Raw genomic sequence first — 20321 nt, 5'->3', positions numbered from 1 at the left:
ACTAAAGAAGAACCCACCCAGAGGACCTACTTATTTTTTTCTTTTTGACTAACTCCTCTTATTATGTTGTGGATCAAAGCGCTTTACTGAGAAACCTAAAAATCTAAATTAACTTGCTTTATTTGACACATAACTGTATTTTCAAACACCAAGTGTAAAACCTTCATTTTACATATTTTTTTCCTTTGCTCACCCCAGTTTTATGGTTGTCTCTACCACAATTCTACCTTAGTGTATATAGTTTATATATTTGGTAAGTCTTAGACTGTTCTTGAGAAAAAATAGAAGAAAATGAAATGTAATGAGCAAAAATTACTTGTGAAATTTAAAAAATTGACAAACATTTGAGCAATAAAAGATTGCTAACTTTATTTAAAATATTTATAATAAAATATATGTTTTGCCTTTGGAAAGTTTTCAATGACATAACTATAACTTTATAGCAAAATACATTTTTTGTCTATCTTTTGTCATACTTGTGTTAAGACTGTTAACAATTATTTTCAACACTGAGAGTTTTTTTTACAAATAAATTAAACAGAATCCCTGTTTCGCTTTGTGCTTTTATATTTTCAACCACTAAAATACCCTTTTATTCGTTTTAATTTTGAGCTTTTTAAAATGTCTTTCTTTCTTTTTAAACACTATTTAAATATGATTCAAAGTTGAACAGAAAAACAATATGTCTCGAAAAATGAAATAAACTAAGATACATCTGAAATCTGAAAGTGCATGTAGACTTAACGAACCAAAATTATAAAAATTATATAAAATTATATAAATATTTAATCACTTTAAATATATTCACATAATAGACTGTAGGAATGACTCAGTCAGTTGAATAATCCATTTAATAGTCATAACTCTTATCCATCTTTTGTAAACATGGTGTATTTTTCTTATGGTACATAATCATACGTGCAATGTAAAATCTCAAACGAAAGTTAAAAAAAGGACAAAGACACTGCTGGATTTATTAATTACATCTCACCAAGGGGATCTCAGTTCTTTGGTCCAGTGGCCCATTCCACTTTGTCGTGTGCTGCAGTAATGTGGTGGTCCCTGTAGGAAGTGCCATGGATCCATCCCCTCCCAACCCTGGTATACTTCACTGTGGACTCTTCTGCCCGTCACAGTTGTTGGTCCCATTTTCAGCAACTTCTCTGTTTTTTTTTTTTTTTACTTTTCACCCACTTACAGAGTTGCCTCTTGCTCTTGAGGCTCAGAGATGACGTCGTCTCTGCTCTGCTCACCTTCTTTACCAGGTTCAGACATTGTGTCGTCTTCAGTTTTCACGCTTTCTTTTTGAACTTCTTTTCTTGGTAGATCACTCTTGTCAAGCGCTGGTTTGTCATTTTCACTCTTCGTCTCCTTGAGAACAGTTTCCTTCTTCTTTTCGGGCTCAGTTGACTCGATGTTTTTGATCATATCGAGCTCCTTGTCCTCTGCTGAGAGACAAAAACTCATAAAAAGGTTCACAACGCACAAACATACAGAAAATAATTGTAGAAATTAAAACTTACCAACTTTTGAGGGTTTTTCTGCTTTTTCTACCTTGGCCTCTTCTTCACAGGATGTCTGTAAGTCATGGTCTTGGCATGGACTATCATTGGAAGGAGGTGGACTCGTCAGAAGGTGAGGAGCTGCACCTGATTTGTTACCAGAAGGGGTCACTTTAGAGACAGGATCCAAAACGGTAGAGGAGCTGATTGCAGCAGAGATGGCTGGACTGCTGGTGGAAGTTGTATCTGCATGGTTCAAACTGGTGGCGGTGGAAGTGGTGTCCGTTGGGTTGGTGTCACTGGAAGAAGTGGAGGGAGCAGGGATCTCATCGGGGCTGAGGAGGGCTGCCTGGATGTTTGAAGGTGCAGAAACGGAGCTCATGTGGTCACAGGATGATGGGGTGATGGTTACAGATGTTGTAGAAGAAGAGGAGGTGGTGGGAGGAAGGGAAGCCGAGACAATGGTGGAGGATGTGGGAACGGGGACTTCTTCCTGTGAAACAGAAACTGTAATCGTATCGTCGGGGATGGAGGGAGGACATGTCGTTTTAGAGACTGATGTTTCAGAGGCGCTGGAGGCAGCGGGTGTGGTTTCACCAGCTTCGGGGCCTGTGAGGCCTGGATCTAATGTGCTGGTGGGGGACGAAGGAGCTGCAGCGGTGACAGAAACATCTGCATCACCTTCAGCATCCTTTGCGAGAACGCCGTTTAGCTCCGGCAAAGTTGCCTTCACTGACAGATCTGTTGGTGTTGTGGAAACTGGGCTTTGCTTGCTGGGATCAGAAGCAGTTTCCAGGGTGGCGACAGAAGGAGTTTTTGTGACAGACTCAGAGGAGGTGGTGGCGGCCTCAAAGGTAGTGTCGGTGGTTTTAGGGACAGAGGCTTTGTTCTCACTGACTGCATCATCAGTGGGGGTTGTAGCTGCTTCAGTAGTGCATATTTCTGTGTCTACAGTACTTGAAGGAGAAACCGTAACGCTGGCTGCGTCGGGGACGGAGTCTGAGATTGTCGGTACAGTGGAGGTGGTGGCGGCAGCCGGGTCGGGAGCAGCGGGAGCCGATGGAACTGTGGTCGGGCTGAGTTTAGTGGGTGTGTTCGTCTCTGCTTCCTGTATCTGTGCTAGCTCGTTCTCAGGCGTGTTGCGCCCAGATGTTGTGGGAGGCGGACCTGGTTTGAGTACTGGTTTTGGAAGGAGAGCAGGTTTCCCAGCTGCCTCGTGTGCAGACACACTTACTCGAATTTGATGCCGGGTGTCTATGGAGAAAATAAGAGTCGATTAGCTGCTTATAGAGTAGATGGCTGTGTCCAATATCAGGGGCTGCGTCCTTTGAAGGATCCGATTTACATGGTCTACTTAGATTGGATCCTTTGTCAACCACGAAGACTAGAAGTGAGTGGCTATGAACTTAGATGGTCTAGGCCAGGGCTATTTAACTAAATTGCTCCGGGGGCACAGTTACTGCAGGCCAACAGCTGAAGGGCCGAACATCCAGCAATTAAAGTCATTAAGTAAATAAACCAAGTATCATAAAGATCTGTTACCTTTGAAATAGTTTATTTTGCTGCATTTAATCATGGATACAACATTGAGAGTGATAATAAAACAATATCAAAATCAAAAATAACACATTTGTTTATTTTATTTTACCAGGCAAGTCCCGCTGAGATCTCAGATCTCTTTTTCAAGTGTGGCCTGGGCCTGAAGGCAACCTAGTGTACATGTTTTGGGGGTGGGAGAAGCCGGAGTACCCAGATAAAACCCACACAAGCACAAGGAGAACATGCAAACTCCGCACAGAAAGACCCCAGGTCCGAGCCGGGGATCGAACCCAGAACCTTCTTGCTGTGGGGTGTCGGTGCTAACCACTGATCCATCGTGCTGCCACGTTCTGCCTCTTATTTGACATAAATGTTGTTTTGACATCTCTGACTTGCCAAATTTTTAAACCAATTTTATTTTCTTTTTCGTAATTTTATCTTCAACTGCTTGTAGTTTTAACTGTCTCGGGTGTTCTTTAAAATGGTTTTCACCAGCTTGTAGCCAAGATTCTGATGTTTCTGTAGACACCAAACATGTCTATGTCGAACTAAAAGAATTTAGAGTAATTAAAGTAGAAAACCGTGGGTTTGGGCTTAAGAGATGAATGAACCAATTGGTGGGATGATCTTTGGTCATTCACGGGCCACATGTGGCCAGTTTTCGGACGAGAATATTTTATAAAAAACATGTTTATGCAAATGATAAAAGCCTAACAACACAACCACTTTTTTGCCTGTGGCATCAAATCTTTGTAACAAATATAAATGCAATTTTGGAAAGATAACTGATAATGTGTTGCAAAACAAATTAAGTGGAACAGCCACTGAGACGAGCAGTTGTTGAGGTATTTGCATGTAAGGTAACAGGAAGTGATGTCACTGGGGAATGTCTGAAATTGAACAGAGACTGGGTGGCCGTGACTGAGTGGTTAGAGCAGTCATCATCCACTGAGAGAGTTGGGGGTTTGATTCTACCACTGTTCAGTCACATGTCGAAGTGTCCCTGGGTAACACACTGAACTCTTTATTGCCTCTGATGTGTCCCATCAGAGTATTATCTAAAGCACTGATTCGTCTCTGTAGAATATTTTCTTTCTTATGTCACAAGTAGGGCTGCACCGATACGAAAATTTCAGCCGATATCGATATCCGATATAATTATTGCTATTATGGCCGATAGCCGATATTACACAAACACACAAATTATATTATATATATATGCACAAACACACTTGGGTCTTTTTTTTTTTGATACCATAAATAAATAACCAGACCTCTGACATGGCTCTCCTTCAGTTATTCCTGGCTGCGCAGCATCTGTATCACTATCATGATCAAACAGATGCTGCTCAACCAACCATCTCCCCTCCAAAAACAAAAACACAAAGCTAAAAAGTGGGAAATCAATATCGGACGTTAATATTGGCCCAGTTTTACATATCGGACCGATATGATATTCTAAAAAATGACCAATATCGGCCGATATCGATATCAATACCAATATATTGTGCATCCCTAGTCACAAGTACTTTAAATTGAAAATTTTTGTACAGCAAGATTTCCATTTAAAACTGTACTCTTGTCTCACTCCTCGTGCTTCGTCCACCATTACAAGCAAAAAAATTAAAAATAAAATAAATTCCCAGGATAGGGTAGGTTGAGAAAGATCCACTGGATCCGTCCCTCAAATCGGGGCAAAAGAAGGACACATTTGTGGGTCGCGATTGGAGAAGCCTTTGAATTTGTGATGTAATCACCTTCGAAGGGTGCAGCCTCTGAATTTGGACACAACCGATGTGAAACAATAAATGAGTGGACGTGTCTTACCTGATGATGCAGACATTGTTCGAGGTTTTGAGAAAGTAGACGGAGGTTCAGGTTTACTGTCAATGATGGTGCCTGAAGTACAAAAGCCTTATTTTACAAGAGGATTTAAGCCCCTTAACGTCCATTTTAAAGATTAGCTGAGCTTTACTGGGATTCAAAAAGACTTTAATCATATTAAAAACAGGGGGCACATACCTTCAGATTCAGCCTTTTTCATCTCTTTCTCTTGATTCTACAAGAACAAAAGCAACACTTGAACATTTTTATCACGTTTAACAGGATTAAATTGAGACAGGCTCATCACACACCTGCGTGTCTCCAGGCTGAGGTTTGGAAACTCCAATGCGCTGAAGCATCAGATGGAGCTTCTGCTCAAAGCTATGTTGGCCTTCAAGCGGTTTCTGAAATTAGCAGCGCCACAGAAGTGATGCTTGAGATTTTCCTCACAACATTGAAGAGCTCAGCTGTGTTGACACTCACCTTGGCGGTGTTTCTGCCATTGGTGGTCCCAGCTGCTGCTGATCCCGACAGCAGAATGAGGGACTGGGATTTCCCTTCTCTGAGAGCTCGGCGAGGAGGTGCGGCCTCACCCCTCAGTGGTGCGTCGCTTCCAACAGGTGGTTCTTGGACAGCCGGATCTCCAGGAACAGCACCGAGGTGCGGTTTCGCTTTCTCCTTTTCGTTCTCCTTGTCGTGCTCCTTCACTCGGTCCTTGTCTTTCTCTGACCTGGCGACCTCCCTGAGGGGGCGGATGAGATCGGCGATGGAGGCCTTCTTGGGCCGACCCTCTTGGCTCGGTTCTGACTTTAAGCCTCGCTTCTTCTTKAGCGTGAAGAAGTCGCCGAGCTTCCTCCTGAGCGTTTTCGTTGGTGGTGGGCAAGGGACGGAGCTGGCGGGAGCCACTTCCTGCAGGGTGATGGTTTCTTCATCTTGCTTGTTCCTGAGCAAAAATCCACAAATTAAAGAACCTGTTCTTCTCATTCAGTCTGGATCTTGTGGCTGAGATACTCACTGTGTTTCAGTGGGAAGCACTTTCTTTGTAAAGAACTCCTCGACTCCTTCATCCACTCGCCCCATGAGCTCCAGGACTTCATTTTCACTTTCAATTATTGTCTCCTAATTATCACAGAAACACAGAGACACAATTAGACCAACTAATATTAGAGAACAATTCCTGTTATATGTAACTTTGCATTATGTAACGATGAAAACCCACACACTTTGGCAGTATTGTTCCTCCTGCCTCTATAGGTGAGTTTTGGTTGGATTCGCTCATCCGTTCATGCCATGCAGGCCTCCTGGGACTCAGTTGCTCAGTAACGTACGACGGGAGAGGCATTACGAGGTTTTACATGCAGAACGAGAGCATGGTAACTCATTTTGCCAATAACAGGTAATGTGATATCAAAACTGCAGCAAGGCAGAGTTGTATTACACAGATCAGATCCAAATTCTGARCCCACAAGTAGCGGTGGAAGTCAAGAGGGTGGCAGTAGAACACAAATTTAGCAGAAGTCACCATTACATGATATTCTCTCAGGGGGATTGCATTAATTTAGTCTCCGAGGGAGTGCTTGTTCAAGGTCTGTGACAACACGATCAGCTTCATGTGAAACTGATGAGCACTCAGTGTACGTTTTGAAACGTTTAAAGCTTAAAAAGAACCGTTTCTTTCAGCGAGAGCCAGAGAAGAGGTTTAAATTGAACTCCTGCTCATTATGCCGACTCCATCAGAACAGAGTGGATAATTCAAAGAGCCAGAGACCGGTACAAAGGGACTCCCTAATTCAAGCGGGGACCAGGCATCTTCCAGCACCCCCCTTCCATCCTTCCCTTCCCCCCTGCCTCTCCCCTCTGTTCCCTCTCCTTCCCTCCCATCCATTTTCTCCCCTCTCTCACACACCACCTTTCCACCAAACCTCCCCGATCACCCTCCACCTGCGCACGGTACCTGCGGTCTGCTGGGACGGTAGTTCAGTTTTTGTCGGTGAGGTCTCGGTCTGCTCTGGGTGTAGTGCCTGAGAGCTGGTCCGCCCAATGGCAGCTCCATTGGGGAGACACGGCACGCTGTTGCCGTGGCTCTGTTGCTAAGAGCACCAGCAGTATGTAATGCCTCCACGGAGGTGGGAGGGGCCGGGCCGGCCAGACTGACAGATCTGACAACAGAGCCTCGCCTTTCTCTGCCCCCCCTCCGTGAGAGGAAAACCAGCAGAAAAAGATGGTGATAAAACAAGAAGAGGCACTAACCTCTGCTCCATCCCTGCATCTCACAGCTCACCATTAATTAAATGTTCACCAACCATCACTCTGCTCGAAACACCTGAATGGACGAGATCTGTCAGTTATGTAACAAATAAATTATTTTATTTCTAGGGCTGTGAAATTAATCGAGTTAACTCATATTGATTAATTTTAGTGCTGGGCTTAGATTTAAAAATTTAATCACGATTAATCGAGATTAAAATAAAAAAAGAAAACAGTTAGATTAATCACGATTAAATTTTAATCGCGATTAATCAAACTTTTTCCTTTTTTTTTTTTTTTTTAAACAATCACTTTACTATGGCTGAATATGTAGGTTTGTACAGTACTGTATATTACAATGCACTCCATGTCAGTGCATGCCAGGTCATGTTTGTAAATGAGAAGTGGTTCTCAAACAGTTTACCTGGATAAATAAAGGTTTAATAAATAAAATAAAATAAACTCCACGTGTAACACATTATGTACAGTTTTTTTTTCTTTTTGTCTTCTTATGGCTTATTTAATTTTATTTATTTATGTTTTGCTGACAACTGTGACCTTAGTATCTATCTTTCATTCTTCATGTCCTGGAAGACTGATGATGTCCTCGTGTACTCATTTGGAATGAAAATCCTTGAATTCTTGATTTAACCTTATTATTCTGCACAAAATTTACCTGACTCAAATATGTTTGGAGCATTTTTAAGTCCTGTTTTATATTTTAAAAATCATGTCTAAGCAACATTTTTGTTTTCTAAATAAAAACATTAAAAACTAATTAATATCAAGTAATTTATTTTATCAATATGCAACAGAAATATATATTAAATTTAAGATTAATCATGATTAATTCACAGCTACTTTGGGATTAATCAGATTAAAAACATCAATCATTTGACAGCATTATTTATTTCACATGCAACGAAGATGCTGTTATTGACTTATTATTTCATTGGTGGAAAAAGTGCAGAAGTGTTTCACTACTCCGGTGAATTTCTAAAACCAAATGTTTCTAAAGTGCTTCAGGAAACTGTGCTAAGTGGTCCTGGGAGGATAGGACGTTAAAACGAGCTGCTCGACTTGTTCAGAAACCAGAAAATATGACAGCCACAAGCGCCGGTTTCTGCACGGTTTAATTACAGAGTGTGTCCCGGGTTTCATACAAATCCTTCTGCCTGACTGAACATTCAAAACTATATATTCAMCTGCAACGGTTTTATACAGAGGTCACATCTATATAAACTATCTATATTTAAATATTTATAAATATAAATAGATTAATATATATATTTATATTGTTTATTTACAGGGAACACATTTTGAGGACTTTTTATTCACAACTTAATAACTTGTTTTCTTCTTTTGAATCCCATAAGGAAGGTTTCCCACGTGGATTTGACATCAGCTGTTTCAGATGTTGATTGTAACCTGGATCAAAGGTGACATTGTTTTCTGAAGCCTAAATGTGTGTTTAATCTTAATTAGATCTTGTGCATGCCTGTAATCCCTGAAGATTAAATATAATTAAAGACCAGATGAGACTGGCATTTATACTGATGAGCGGTTTCACTGGGGGGGGGGGGGGGGGGGGGTTGTCATGCAAAATCAACGTTTTTGAGCTTTAAATCATGTTATAATGTCATTCCCTCATCAACAATGTACCCAGAGTGTTTCTTCAACTCAGTCATGCACGTTTGAGAAATCCTTGAATTTCCTGTGGTAGCCATGTGAAGCTACCTGAATGCTTGCTGGTACAAAGCACCACTTACTTATACAAAGCTCCTCCGAGCTCAGTTCTCAGCCAAGCTCCTGCCCCGCAGAGTGCCCCTCAATCAAAGCATTGTGAAGACGTGCTGAAGTGGGAGTGTCAGAAACAGGAGGTTCTTAAAGAGACAGAGGCCAATTTCAAGGTGCTTACATACACTATATGMAAAGACAAATTTATTTATACAACATTGTTATAACAACTGAAGGTAACAGTTACTTGATTGTGCTACAGAATTAAACTATATGCCTGAAAAATACACAAACATTGGATCTTGGGACAAATTTAAGACAGKTTGCACTTTTAGAAATTTTAGGACCCTTGATATTTCTACTCAACTACATTTCAGCAAATATATTGTTTTGCTTGCACCACATTCAGGAACTAAATACTTTATCAGACTATAAAAACTGACATCATTTTCAAATTGCTGTAAAGGCTAAACAGGTAGTAAGTTCAACCGCATCATTAACTTAGTAACAAGCGGTTAACAATTTAACCTAATGTGAAAAAAATGGCACAATTACTCTTTCCAGCTTTTAATATTGATTAAAATGTAATCATCAATAAGGCAAGAGAGTTACAAGTCCTTAAGACCAAACATCTGTACCAAACTGCATTTTCTCTGAAAATAATTATTCAGCCTGTTGTTATAAAAAGTGACTTGGAGGCAGAAAACAAAATGATTCTGAGGATTGTGGAGAAAAATGTTCATAATATGCTTCAAGACCTGAGCAAAGGGACAGTTTAGGCCAGGGTTTATGTTTATTTTATTTTATTTTTTATTTTTTTTTTGTTTTAGTTTCTTAGAGGGTTGTGTAAGTTATTGTTTTTAGTCAGCCTGTAGAAAAATTGTACTAACTGTGTTTTCAGTGGATTTAGTTTACCTCATCTGGAGGACAAGCCCTTTACTTTTTCCTCCAACACTTCACCCCAAATCCCTTCTGACATCCAGATCACCTGGTCGATCTTGATTTGTGTGGAGTTTGTGGGTCTGATGATGAGTCAGTCGCGACCGAGCCGACTCAAAATGCCAATTCATTTGAACCTGGAGGGGAGGTTTTTAAAAATATGTAAACTGCAACTAAAATTTGATTCAAACAACACGATCAAATATATGAAACCTTGTTTAACAACAACAACTGACGATATATTAATCCAAAACCGATAAACTGATGTGAGTCGAAAGATCCTCACTTGCTCTTAAACTGAATCAAATGATTCAATGATTCAAATCCCAGAACGGAGCTGTAATTCCCGTCACTGCTCGCAGTGGTCATACTGCCCTCTGGTGGCTGATTTTATGAACTGCCTTTTTTGATGACATAATCTTGATTCAATCAGTCTGCTCGTCCAGAGATTGGGAGTCGTCGAGTTAGAGCTTTAACCAGAAAGCTGATCGATATGATTTATGTTTCATAAATCATTGTGATACTGCACCGGGTCGCCACGCCCACGATAGATTTCAAATCTGGCGCCCATCACCCACAGCCGCGTTCGGCCACTCCCCTCTACTCCCCCCGCGGCGAGCGTGCGCGCACGCGCGTTAGCTTTGACGGKCCGCCATTTTGTGTTAGGCCTGCTCCTCCAGAGCGGGAGAAAATTAATAGCTCTGCGCAGAGCACATATGACCGTCCGCTGAGAGGCTGAAAGGATCAACCGTGGCTGCTGAGGTTCCGAGTGAATATACCGGAGGAAGAACCAACCGAGAGTAGGTCCAACTATCGCTATGTTTCCAAACAAGGGGAGGTTTTTGTAGGAGCCGTCGCCGGCCTCTAGGTGTCACGGTAGGGCTTATCGTCCAGGCGGCTGGCGGGGGGTGTTTGTCTCCCTCTATCGTTATCCAAAATACACGAAATGTGACTATAAACTGCAACTCCCAGCATCGGCCGAGTATTTTGAAGCTTTTCGGACGATATTATGTAGTGTTTTCCAGGGGATGGTGATGTTAATCGGTATTTCTGTTTTAAGTTAGTTTAGGCCTGACGTCCATCTTATCGTGCCCTTTGTTTCCTGTTTTCAGACAGAGTCGCGCTTCACCACTTAACTCTTTAAGTTTATTCTTCACACTACAAACAAYGTGTCGTGTTTTATTGAGTCGATCRCCTTGATTGAAAGCAAAGCAGATCGAGAACAAATGTATGGGTTGAGAAGGAGAGTCCCTGAGGGACTGACTGATTAACACACAAACCCCATCAGTGTCTTATCAAGCAGGAAGACGGTCGGACGGAGAACTCCGGGCTCGACGTCTGAATCGCGGTCGTTGAGACAATAAAGCATACTTTGTCCTCCACAACACATTTTAAACTCTTCACATTTGTTACTTTACTTGTCTCGCAGGAACCTGTACTTTAGAAAAGTGTTTTTAGACGATCTAAGTCAGTTTGTCCTCCATTATCTCCCACCTGTTTTGCGCGGTACAAGTTAAACATGATGTCTGCACTACTTTCTAGTGACTACATCAAGTAAATGTTTTAAAACTTGTGGTTTTTTTTGTACTTTTACAGAAAACTATAATCACATAAAAGTATATGTAATAACTGGGAATGAGTTGAGTATGAGACAACTGATTGTAATTTTTACAAATATGGTACATACTAGTCAAAATGTTTCACGAATCATGGCTGGTTAATTTGTTACAAATTAATTTCAAAAGACTGCTTAGACTCATGACTCATGCAACATATTTCAAATACCTATCATGTTCTGATGGATTAAAAACACTCAAGATTAATGCAAATGACTTTGTCTAAGTTGTGATAGACGTGACCAGAATCAATAGAACTGAACTCTGATCCAGAGTCGCACAGCATTCTGGGAGATAAAGGTTTTAGCTGCTCAACCTCTCACGGCCCAGCTAGAGGCTCTGTCACACTATAATGTTTTGAACAACTAAAAGAGTTAAAAATAAACTGGAAGCTTCTGTAAGGCGTGTAAATACTGTAATGCTAACAAATTAATCAAATCTGCAAATCAGTAATTTAGACATTAAAAACATGTATAAGTTGTAAAGTGTTATAGTGTTACGGGGCCTTAAGCAAGGTTGGTGGCATCAGCTAACTCAATCACATTTTGGTAAGCAAGCAACAACCTGTTGAGTAACATGCACAGCAGTAGTTTTATGTTTACCGTACCTCATAACTACTTAAATTAAAACAACGTCGAGTGGAAAAAAGAAAATGAGTGCAACAGCTCAAGAGGCAATTGTGCATAAGAGAAAAGGTCACGTCAGCAGTTTGGCAGAATTAATCAGCCTTTTCTCCCTCCTGGTCTTTATTTCAAATGAGTAAAAAAACAATCAATCATTATCTAACTACATAGTTGGATACATACATTTTAAGGTTTTTAAACCATATCGCTCAGCCCTAATTTATTACCCTCCTAGACCTTTCATCGTTTTGTTTCAGCCTGAATAAAATACCAAGCAATAATAAGCAGTCAGTGCCATTTCAGCCAAAGGTATTTCTGCTTTGTAAARTAAATTAATCCAACTCAGTGCCGTCTTAACTTCTAACCATTCTACAACATGTGTTTTTGTCTGCTCAGGGTGTTGGTTAGTCCATTGCCATGGAGGGCGAGGTTGTCACCATAGAGGCAGCTCAGGCTGCAGCCATGGCCGCCGAAGGAAAGGTCCTGCCAGAAGGCGGGGAGGCTTTGATGCAAGCGGCGCAGGGCGACGTGACCGGGAACATGGACATGATGGTGATGGATGCTCTTGATCCGACTCTGTTGCAAATGAAGACGGAGGTTTTGGAAGGAGGCGGCACAGTAACTGTTACCGGTGGAGATGAGGGTCAGATCATCACGCTCCAGGTTTGTGTAAAATACACGGTTTTAAAAATGAGCAGCTAGACTTCGTATWTTGAGCGTATAACAGGATTTTTTTTGTYGCAGGTGGTAAATATGGAGGAACAAGCAGGTGCTGCGTTGGGTATTGGTCAGCTTCAGCTCGTACAGGTACCTGTGTCTACAGCTACTGTAGAGGGACTCCAGGCCACTTTTGTTGAAGCGTCAGCAGCTAACAAGGATGTAGAACCAGTTATTTGTCACACACTTCCTTTGCCTGAAGGTTTCCAGGTGAGAACAGCTTTATTTTAAAACAATTCGTTTGAGATATGTCTTCTACATTCGTTTTGAACTGTCATTCTTCTTGTCACTAAAAATGTTGTTTTTTTTAGGTTGTAAAAGTGGGCGCCAATGGTGAAGTTGAAACAGTGGAGCAGGAGGAGCTCCAAGCTGCCCAGGATGAGCTCCATGGAACGAGGGAGGAGGAGGAGGAAGAAGAAGAGGAGGAGGACGAGGAGACGGCAGAACTGGAAACAGCTGTCCCTCAACAAGACGACCCGCAGTGGTCGAAAGACCCAGATTACCAGCCCATTACCACGGTCCGTAAGGGGAAGAAAGGGAAAAAGAGTCGCCTTCGCTACGCGGAGGGTGATCGGGACATGGACGTGTCTGTGTATGACTTTGAGGAGGAGCAGCAGGAGGGGCTGCTGTCGGAGGTGAACGCAGAGAAGGTTGTGGGCAACATGAAGCCTCCGAAGCCCACTAAGATCAAGAAGAAAGGTTAGACTTTGGTGCTTTTTGGCTTTTACGTTTAAGAAAATGGGTAAAGAAGCACGTTTAACACRAACTAAATGTTTTTGTTTTGCGTTTCCAGGCGTGAAGAAGACTTTCCAGTGTGAGCTCTGTAGCTACACCTGTCCAAGACGCTCTAATCTGGACCGTCACATGAAGAGCCACACAGATGAGAGACCACACAAGTGTCACTTGTGTGGACGAGCCTTCAGGACAGTCACACTGCTGAGAAACCATCTCAATACACACACAGGTAAAGCAAGGACAAAAAAAATAGTTTAGTGTAATAGTTTGAGTCCTAGAAAACCAAATTAGTGTTGTAGCGTCCTTCAATATGTTTCAAACAAGCTTCCTTCAACTCAACTTTTAGGTAGCTTATTTCTGTCCTTTTTCTTTTAGGCACYCGGCCTCATAAATGCACAGATTGTGACATGGCATTTGTGACCAGCGGTGAGTTGGTGCGCCATCGCCGCTACAAACACACACACGAGAAGCCGTTCAAGTGTTCCATGTGTGACTATTCCAGTGTGGAGGTAGGTTAGGTTTAGTTGTTTTAGCATATGTTGTAATTTTCTTCTAATAGGACAAGTTTTTATTCTGTTTTGCCTTTTCTCAGGTGAGCAAGTTGAAAAGGCACATCCGCTCTCATACAGGGGAGCGGCCCTTCCAGTGCAGCCTGTGCAGCTACGCCAGCAGAGACACTTACAAGCTGAAGAGACACATGAGAACACATTCAGGTGATACAATGCGCTCTTGTTTCTGTTCTGCTCGAGTGGAGCGCCTTGCTCACCTCCTTTTATATTTTTCCCTCTCCCCTCTTCCACGTTGCAGGTGAGAAGCCGTACGAGTGCTACATCTGCCAYGCTCGTTTCACACAAAGCGGCACCATGAAGATGCACATTCTGCAGAAACACACRGAGAACGTGGCCAAGTTCCACTGCCCACACTGTGATACTGTCATCGCACGCAAGAGTGACCTTGGTAAAGTCGTGCATCACCATCTCTGTGCTGAATAATTTGTTTGTAGAGTTBGCATCTTTGTTGTTTTTAGCTGGTTTGACATGGATTATGCTGACGTTTGTTGCAGGTGTTCACTTGAGGAAGCAGCACTCGTTTATTGAGACGGGCAAGAAGTGTCGTTACTGTGATGCTGTCTTCCATGAGCGCTATGCTCTCATCCAGCATCAGAAGACTCACAAAAATGAGAAGCGYTTCAAGTGTGACCAGTGTGATTACTGCTGCAGACAGGTTTGTGCTGCGGGAAACGTCCACTCTGTGTGCTCTGTTGATGTCGTGTGTCTCTTCTTACGAGCGGTGAATCTTTTTATGTCCCACAGGAACGCCACATGATAATGCATAARCGCACACACACGGGGGAGAAACCGTTTGCCTGTAGCCAGTGTGACAAGACATTCCGTCAGAAACAGCTGCTGGACATGCACTTCAAGCGCTACCATGATCCCAACTTTGTCCCCACTGCTTTTGTCTGCAGCAAGTGCAGCAAGACGTTCACCCGCAGGGTAGGACAGACTGAGACTTTACTGTCAGATTTATTTGACCTGCATCTGTGAGTCCTGACTGGTTTGTGTTTGCTCCAAAGAACACCATGCTGCGTCACGCCGAGAACTGCATGGGTGAACCTACTGGAGATGAAAATGGAATTCCAACTCCCAAGAAAGGGCGCCGTGGCAGGAAGAGAAAGATGCAGTCCAGGAGGGATGATGATGACGACGACGATGAAGACAACACTGGTATTTTACATGAAAAACTTGTCTTTTCATCTTCAGCAATATTTTCTTACAATGGATGGCAGAACAATTCTTTGTAGTGAAGTCAGGGATGGGAAACTTAACTGAAGGGGCCGCAGTTTTACTTTTGACCCTACCGGAGGGCCACATAGCACTGCACACTTGCCCAAATGTAATAAAGCTGCCACTTTAAAAATGCTTTTCTATATGTATGTTTATTAAAATCAACATGCAGTGCAGTAAATTAACAAATTTTATTCTCAAATGCATGTGTAATAGTTGTACTTTTGTTTAATATACAAAGCATTGAAGTGCAGCGGCATAAGATGCTTTAACTCCTGAGTGGTTGTGGTTCTGGTAAAAAGTCTCTGTTGTACTTTTGATTTGAGCTTAGCTATAATAGCAGCCCTTGCTGCTTCAGTAAACTTCTTTTATTTAGCTTTGTGCAACGTGTTGTAGTGTCAACTTGTATTAAAATCTATTGTGTGTAAGCAGACTAAACACACAGGTTTGTACTTACATTCTGTGAACRGATAGTCTACCTCCCGTTTCATCTGAAACCTGATTTCCAGTTTTGTCTTTTCTCTTCTTCACTGGTAGAAAGAAACAGGGTGCACAAGGTGGCATCTGCTGTGGGAGCGCCCTCTAGTGGCAAGCTTTGTCATTACAATAATTCAGTGCCACTGAGACAATTAYGTTTGTAAATTTCAAACATTATTCTAAGAGTTGCTTTAATTGAGGGTGAGGGCAGATTCATGTCATGTGAAAATTCTGTAACTTACAGAGGCAACATGTAAATAAAAAACAGGTACAACAGTTTTGTCCTAAAAAATCTTTTAGGTGACATTAGTGTAAAATGTTAGTTTTTACTCTAATCAGTCATGCTCATTCTAGATTTAAGGCCATTTTCCTATTTTAAAAGATATATTGATGCCAACACTGTTTCTGTTTATATATAAAATACGTAAAAATAAATTTTCTTTTAAACTTCTGTTGGATCTTTTCCACAGAGGGAGAACTGGATGAAATCGAGGAAGAGGATGAAATGTTAGTCGACATGGAGGTGGAGCAGGCCGCACCAGTTGTTCCCATTCCAGCMCCAGTGGAGCCCCCAGTCAAGAGGAAACGTGGACGCCCCCCAAAGATTAAGCCTGACGGTGAGTTTCTAAAAGATTGCGATCTTAAGCGCTCTTTAAGCCTAAAAGAACGTTGCTGGTTKAAAACTAGGTGGCTGGGTAGCTAAAGTAATGCAGTGTTTACATGTTTGAGTCTGACCTGGAATTCTTTTCAGCGGCTGCCATCATCCRCGTGGAGGACGAGGCCACCGGAGAGGTCGATGACATCATCGTGAAGAAGGAGGTCGGCACTGAACTAGACGATATCGAAGCGGAGGAGGTGGTGATCGGCGGCGTCAAGTCGACCATTCAGATGGAGGAGCTGGCTGAGGAAGGGGAAGCGGCGCCGGAGGTGCAGCTGGCTGAGGCCCCTCCCAATGGAGACCTGACTCCTGAGATGATCCTCAGCATGATGGACCGGTGATGGGTGTGAGAGTGGAATCTGTAAAAGAGGAAGAAAAAAAACACACCCAGACCCTTGATTTTATTTTAATTCTTGTTATTTAGGATAAACACTTGRCACCATGCGCAGAAACAAAACATCACAGTTGTAATTTAAAATTTACTTTAATCATGTATTGAGAAAAGACTCGGACAAGAGGGGAAAAAATTTTAATGAGGATTTACAGAACCAAAAAAAAAAAACATTTTAATACAGTTTGAAGTGGCTGTTTTTATGGCAGGGTCTTAATTTGAGTGGCTTTTGGAGAACGTGGTTTGTTTTGTCAGGTTCGACTCTCGACTACATTTTTAGTACAACAGTCTGTGGGGAAAGATTTTGATGTTGGTTTGTTTTCTTCAATAGATGATGGTACTGCATCTATTGTAAAATCTTACATCAAACCAAACAAAAACTGACTTAGGACCTGCGTTTGTTTTCTGTGTGGGCTGTCTGTATGAATAAGCCACTCTCAGAAAGACACTGCCACTAATAACAAACACTTCAAAAAATAAGAACTATGAGATATCTTGGAATATTTTTTTTCTTCTGTGGTTAGTAAATACTTGTTTTTTTTTTAATCATATACTAGTTTTTAAAAGCTTGATAGACTGCTTATCTCCTGCTCTTTTCCTGCTACTGTAATACCTGTAGAAGATGTGTATGTACTAAACTGTCACAGATGAGTGCAAGGGAAGAAACATTTGCTCTCATGTGTAGTCATTCCACTTTGAGTTGTTTTTCCTTTTGTACCACTGGCAAAGCGAAGTAGCAGCTTGAACGACTTTTAATACCTGTGTGGCAGATTGGGGGGGATTGACTGTACAACCGATAATAAAAAAAAAAAAGAAAATAGTAGTCATGAAACTGATGTTTAGTTTTCTGCAGCTGTAATAATTTACAATGAATTCAAACAGGGAGAAAAAGCCTTGTTTAGATTAACGATGTTATTGGTRCAGTTACAAGAAAAACAGTTTGCTTGACTTATTAAAATTGGYTGGGAAACTGAATGATTCGAAAAATGTCAGCTTATTTTGCTTGCAAATATATTTTATTAAATGGGAAAACTTGATGTTAAGCTTTTTTWTTATCAGTCTCACATTTGAGGAAACCAAATATAAAGATAATGCACTGGATTTGGGCTATATTAACATCGGTTATCAAAAACTGCAGTACTTRGGTAGTTTAGATAGGTACACCTCTTAGTTCTGTTATTGTCGGCACATTTMGATGAAATTGTTTTATTTTTTGCAGTTTGGGATGTTTTGGTATTGATAAGTGGAACTGTCAGACCTTCAGCCGAAAGACAAGGAGCTTTTGTGGGTTAAAATTAGTTTAAAGTTTTTGCATGTGGTTCTGTCACATGAATCCCATGAAAAGGCAATTTAACTACAAAATGCTCCGACTCGACTTATTTTACACGCTGCCTTGTTGGCCGTCGTCTCAACTGGTAGAGCAGAACCAGATTATTAAGAAGATTATTCATTATTAACAAGTTAGTGGATTTTAAACCACTTGATTTGTGTTGCCAACACATCTGTAGAWAACCTGTAATATGTGCTGCTGTTTTTTTATTACAAGTTATAAAATAAACACCTAATGTCTTCTTTTTTTATGCATTTGAAATGGAAAGTGCAAAAAAAAAAAAACATCACTTTTGTGGAGAAACGGATACATTTTTCCATGTTTTGGACCAAATACAATTTATAGTCAGAAGAATCCTTTAAAATCAGTAAGAAAATCTTCAAACCCACCTTCCCATTACTAAATGCAGAATTTACCAGTTTTTTTTCTACTTTTCTGCAGATGGATGAGTTTTTAAAACCTTGTTCATAGTACTTTTAATAGATTTATATGCTGTATTAGTTAATTATTTACATTGGGGCATCTTATTTTGAGCATAAACTTCAAGGCACATGTCAAACTCAAGGCCCATGGGCTAAATGTGGCCCGCCAAGATGCCTTATGTCCCAGCTGGTATTCGACTGACATTAAACTTTTAAATATGGTGGAAATAATGTCAGTTTAAGAAAAACATTTTCGAAGATGTTTTAATTTCTTTAAGAGAATCCTGTTTTAAAGCCAGCATTGACCATAAACTGCATCTTTTCAGTGTCTATAAGTGATAAATCACTGTTTCTATACAGGAAATACCATGTAGAGCTCAGCTATTGTTTGTCAGTGGTGCTCAATCGAAACAAGGCGTATTTAGTCAAAAAAACTTATGGAATGGAAATCCTGCATCTGTTGGTGCTAAAATAGAAAAGATGCAACAATGGTGATGTTATGGCTGTTTGCATCAAATCAGCAGAATCACAACAAAACAATATAAAGGCTGACACACAATTAGCCGGGATGCAGGATAAAACATATTAGAAAGGACAAAAGCTAAATATATACTTTAAAAAGAAAAAAGCTTTTAAGAAGGCCCTAAATACTAAAGTGCCTGTGACATCAAAATTATACAAAAGCCTTTTGGAAAGATAACACTGAGAACTGATCTGACCTCTTCTGCCTGTTTGTGGATTAAATTCCTTGAGAATTAGAAAGTTTTCAGTCAGTAATTTAAAATGAGAGCTCTGAGACTTTGCAGTTTACACACATCTTAAAAATAAAGTTTAAGGCTTTTGCACCTTAATTAGTATTTAAATTGCTGTTGGTTCTTGGTGTTTGGGAGAGGCCTTGACTTGGAACACTGACGCTTCAAAACTCATAAAAAGAGAAAACGTTGTAATAATTAACCATCACTGCTATATTTAAARAGTTACCTCATCTGTTGGGAGTTTTATTTAAACATAAGTTTCCCTTTCTGCGCCTCCTCACACTAACCAACACAAAAATAACGTGTTGTTTAACGTCACTTGACAGTCAGAGTCTTTCGGTCGTTGCCAGCTGCAGTTGTGTTTGTCTGGATTAAAAAGTGCCACATGCTCGCCTCCTAACCGTCCCCTCCTCCCGGTTTGGTGAAATTCACGGCTCCCGGCGCAACAAATAAGCCTCATATTTATCGGCCGAAGTGAACTCGCACATTGACACAATAACACTTTCTAGCGACCTCTACGTTTGTAAAAGTTGTTAACTTTTCTCTTTCTTTCCTCTCGGAATCTTCGTGGCTATTTCCCCCCCGCTGGTTCCTCTGCGGTGTCGCCAGCGAAGCGAAGGTARCAACGGAGAAAACAGTCGACTGAGGCTGAGCGACATTTTTGTTGCCACAGCAACTAGTCAAGCTCCACTTCCGCTTCTTTTAGAATTTCAAAGTAAAGTAAGCGCGCCGTCCAAATTCCAATTACGAAATGGCCTGGGGCTRTAAATAAAATACAAAATGATAAATGTTATCATTTTACCACCAAAAGATGTTTGAAAATTATATAAATTTGAGGAAATTATTATTTGCCTTACGTTTTGAGTATAGTATTTAAAACAAAGCAGTGTAACATCATCATCATCAAAGATTTCTTTTATTTCTGTATTTATTAGACTTAGTATACAATCCTGTAACGTCCTGATGCATCTCAGTAATCCAGGTAAAAAATCAAAAAGAAAAAAATTGTATAGGTCTTCTGG

General features: G+C 41.0%; 2 protein-coding genes and 1 pseudogene across 5 annotated transcripts; 2 read left to right on the top strand and 1 right to left on the bottom strand.

Annotated features, from left to right (window-relative positions):
- Nucleotides 1-833: 833 nt before the first annotated feature.
- Nucleotides 834-7152, bottom strand: LOC106531921 (cell wall protein DAN4). 4 transcript variants are annotated; one of them, XM_014027887.1, is made up of 8 exons: nucleotides 6820-7152; nucleotides 5881-5984; nucleotides 5349-5808; nucleotides 5177-5269; nucleotides 5064-5100; nucleotides 4869-4940; nucleotides 1524-2756; nucleotides 834-1448 (listed from the first exon to the last, which is right to left on the bottom strand). In XM_014027887.1, exons 1-8 carry the CDS (start codon nucleotides 6916-6918, stop codon nucleotides 1195-1197), a joined length of 2352 nt encoding a protein of 783 aa, XP_013883341.1. In that variant the 5' UTR covers nucleotides 6919-7152; the 3' UTR covers nucleotides 834-1194. The 4 variants fall into 4 exon arrangements, with proteins under 4 accessions (XP_013883341.1, XP_013883335.1, XP_013883328.1 ...); XM_014027881.1 differs by lacking the exon at nucleotides 6820-7152 and adding an exon at nucleotides 6085-6705 and having other exon boundaries at nucleotides 834-1445; XM_014027874.1 differs by lacking the exon at nucleotides 6820-7152 and adding an exon at nucleotides 6085-6704.
- Nucleotides 7153-9667: 2515 nt separating this feature from the next.
- Nucleotides 9668-10588, top strand: LOC106531953 (ATP-binding cassette sub-family B member 6, mitochondrial pseudogene; annotated as a pseudogene).
- LOC106531944 (transcriptional repressor CTCF) lies at nucleotides 10482-17829 on the top strand. Its single transcript, XM_014027905.1, has 13 exons — nucleotides 10482-10588; nucleotides 12424-12690; nucleotides 12772-12954; nucleotides 13056-13443; nucleotides 13538-13708; nucleotides 13855-13988; nucleotides 14072-14192; nucleotides 14287-14436; nucleotides 14543-14703; nucleotides 14793-14975; nucleotides 15056-15206; nucleotides 16214-16360; nucleotides 16495-17829. Exons 2-13 carry the CDS (start codon nucleotides 12445-12447, stop codon nucleotides 16740-16742), a joined length of 2283 nt encoding a protein of 760 aa, XP_013883359.1. The 5' UTR covers nucleotides 10482-10588; nucleotides 12424-12444; the 3' UTR covers nucleotides 16743-17829.
- Nucleotides 17830-20321: the final 2492 nt, after the last annotated feature.

The sequence above is a fragment of the Austrofundulus limnaeus genome, unplaced genomic scaffold, assembly GCF_001266775.1.
Source record: "Austrofundulus limnaeus strain Quisiro unplaced genomic scaffold, Austrofundulus_limnaeus-1.0 Scaffold5, whole genome shotgun sequence".
Classification (NCBI taxonomy): Eukaryota; Metazoa; Chordata; class Actinopteri; order Cyprinodontiformes; family Rivulidae; genus Austrofundulus; species Austrofundulus limnaeus.
This window is presented reverse-complemented; position numbering and strand designations above follow the sequence as displayed.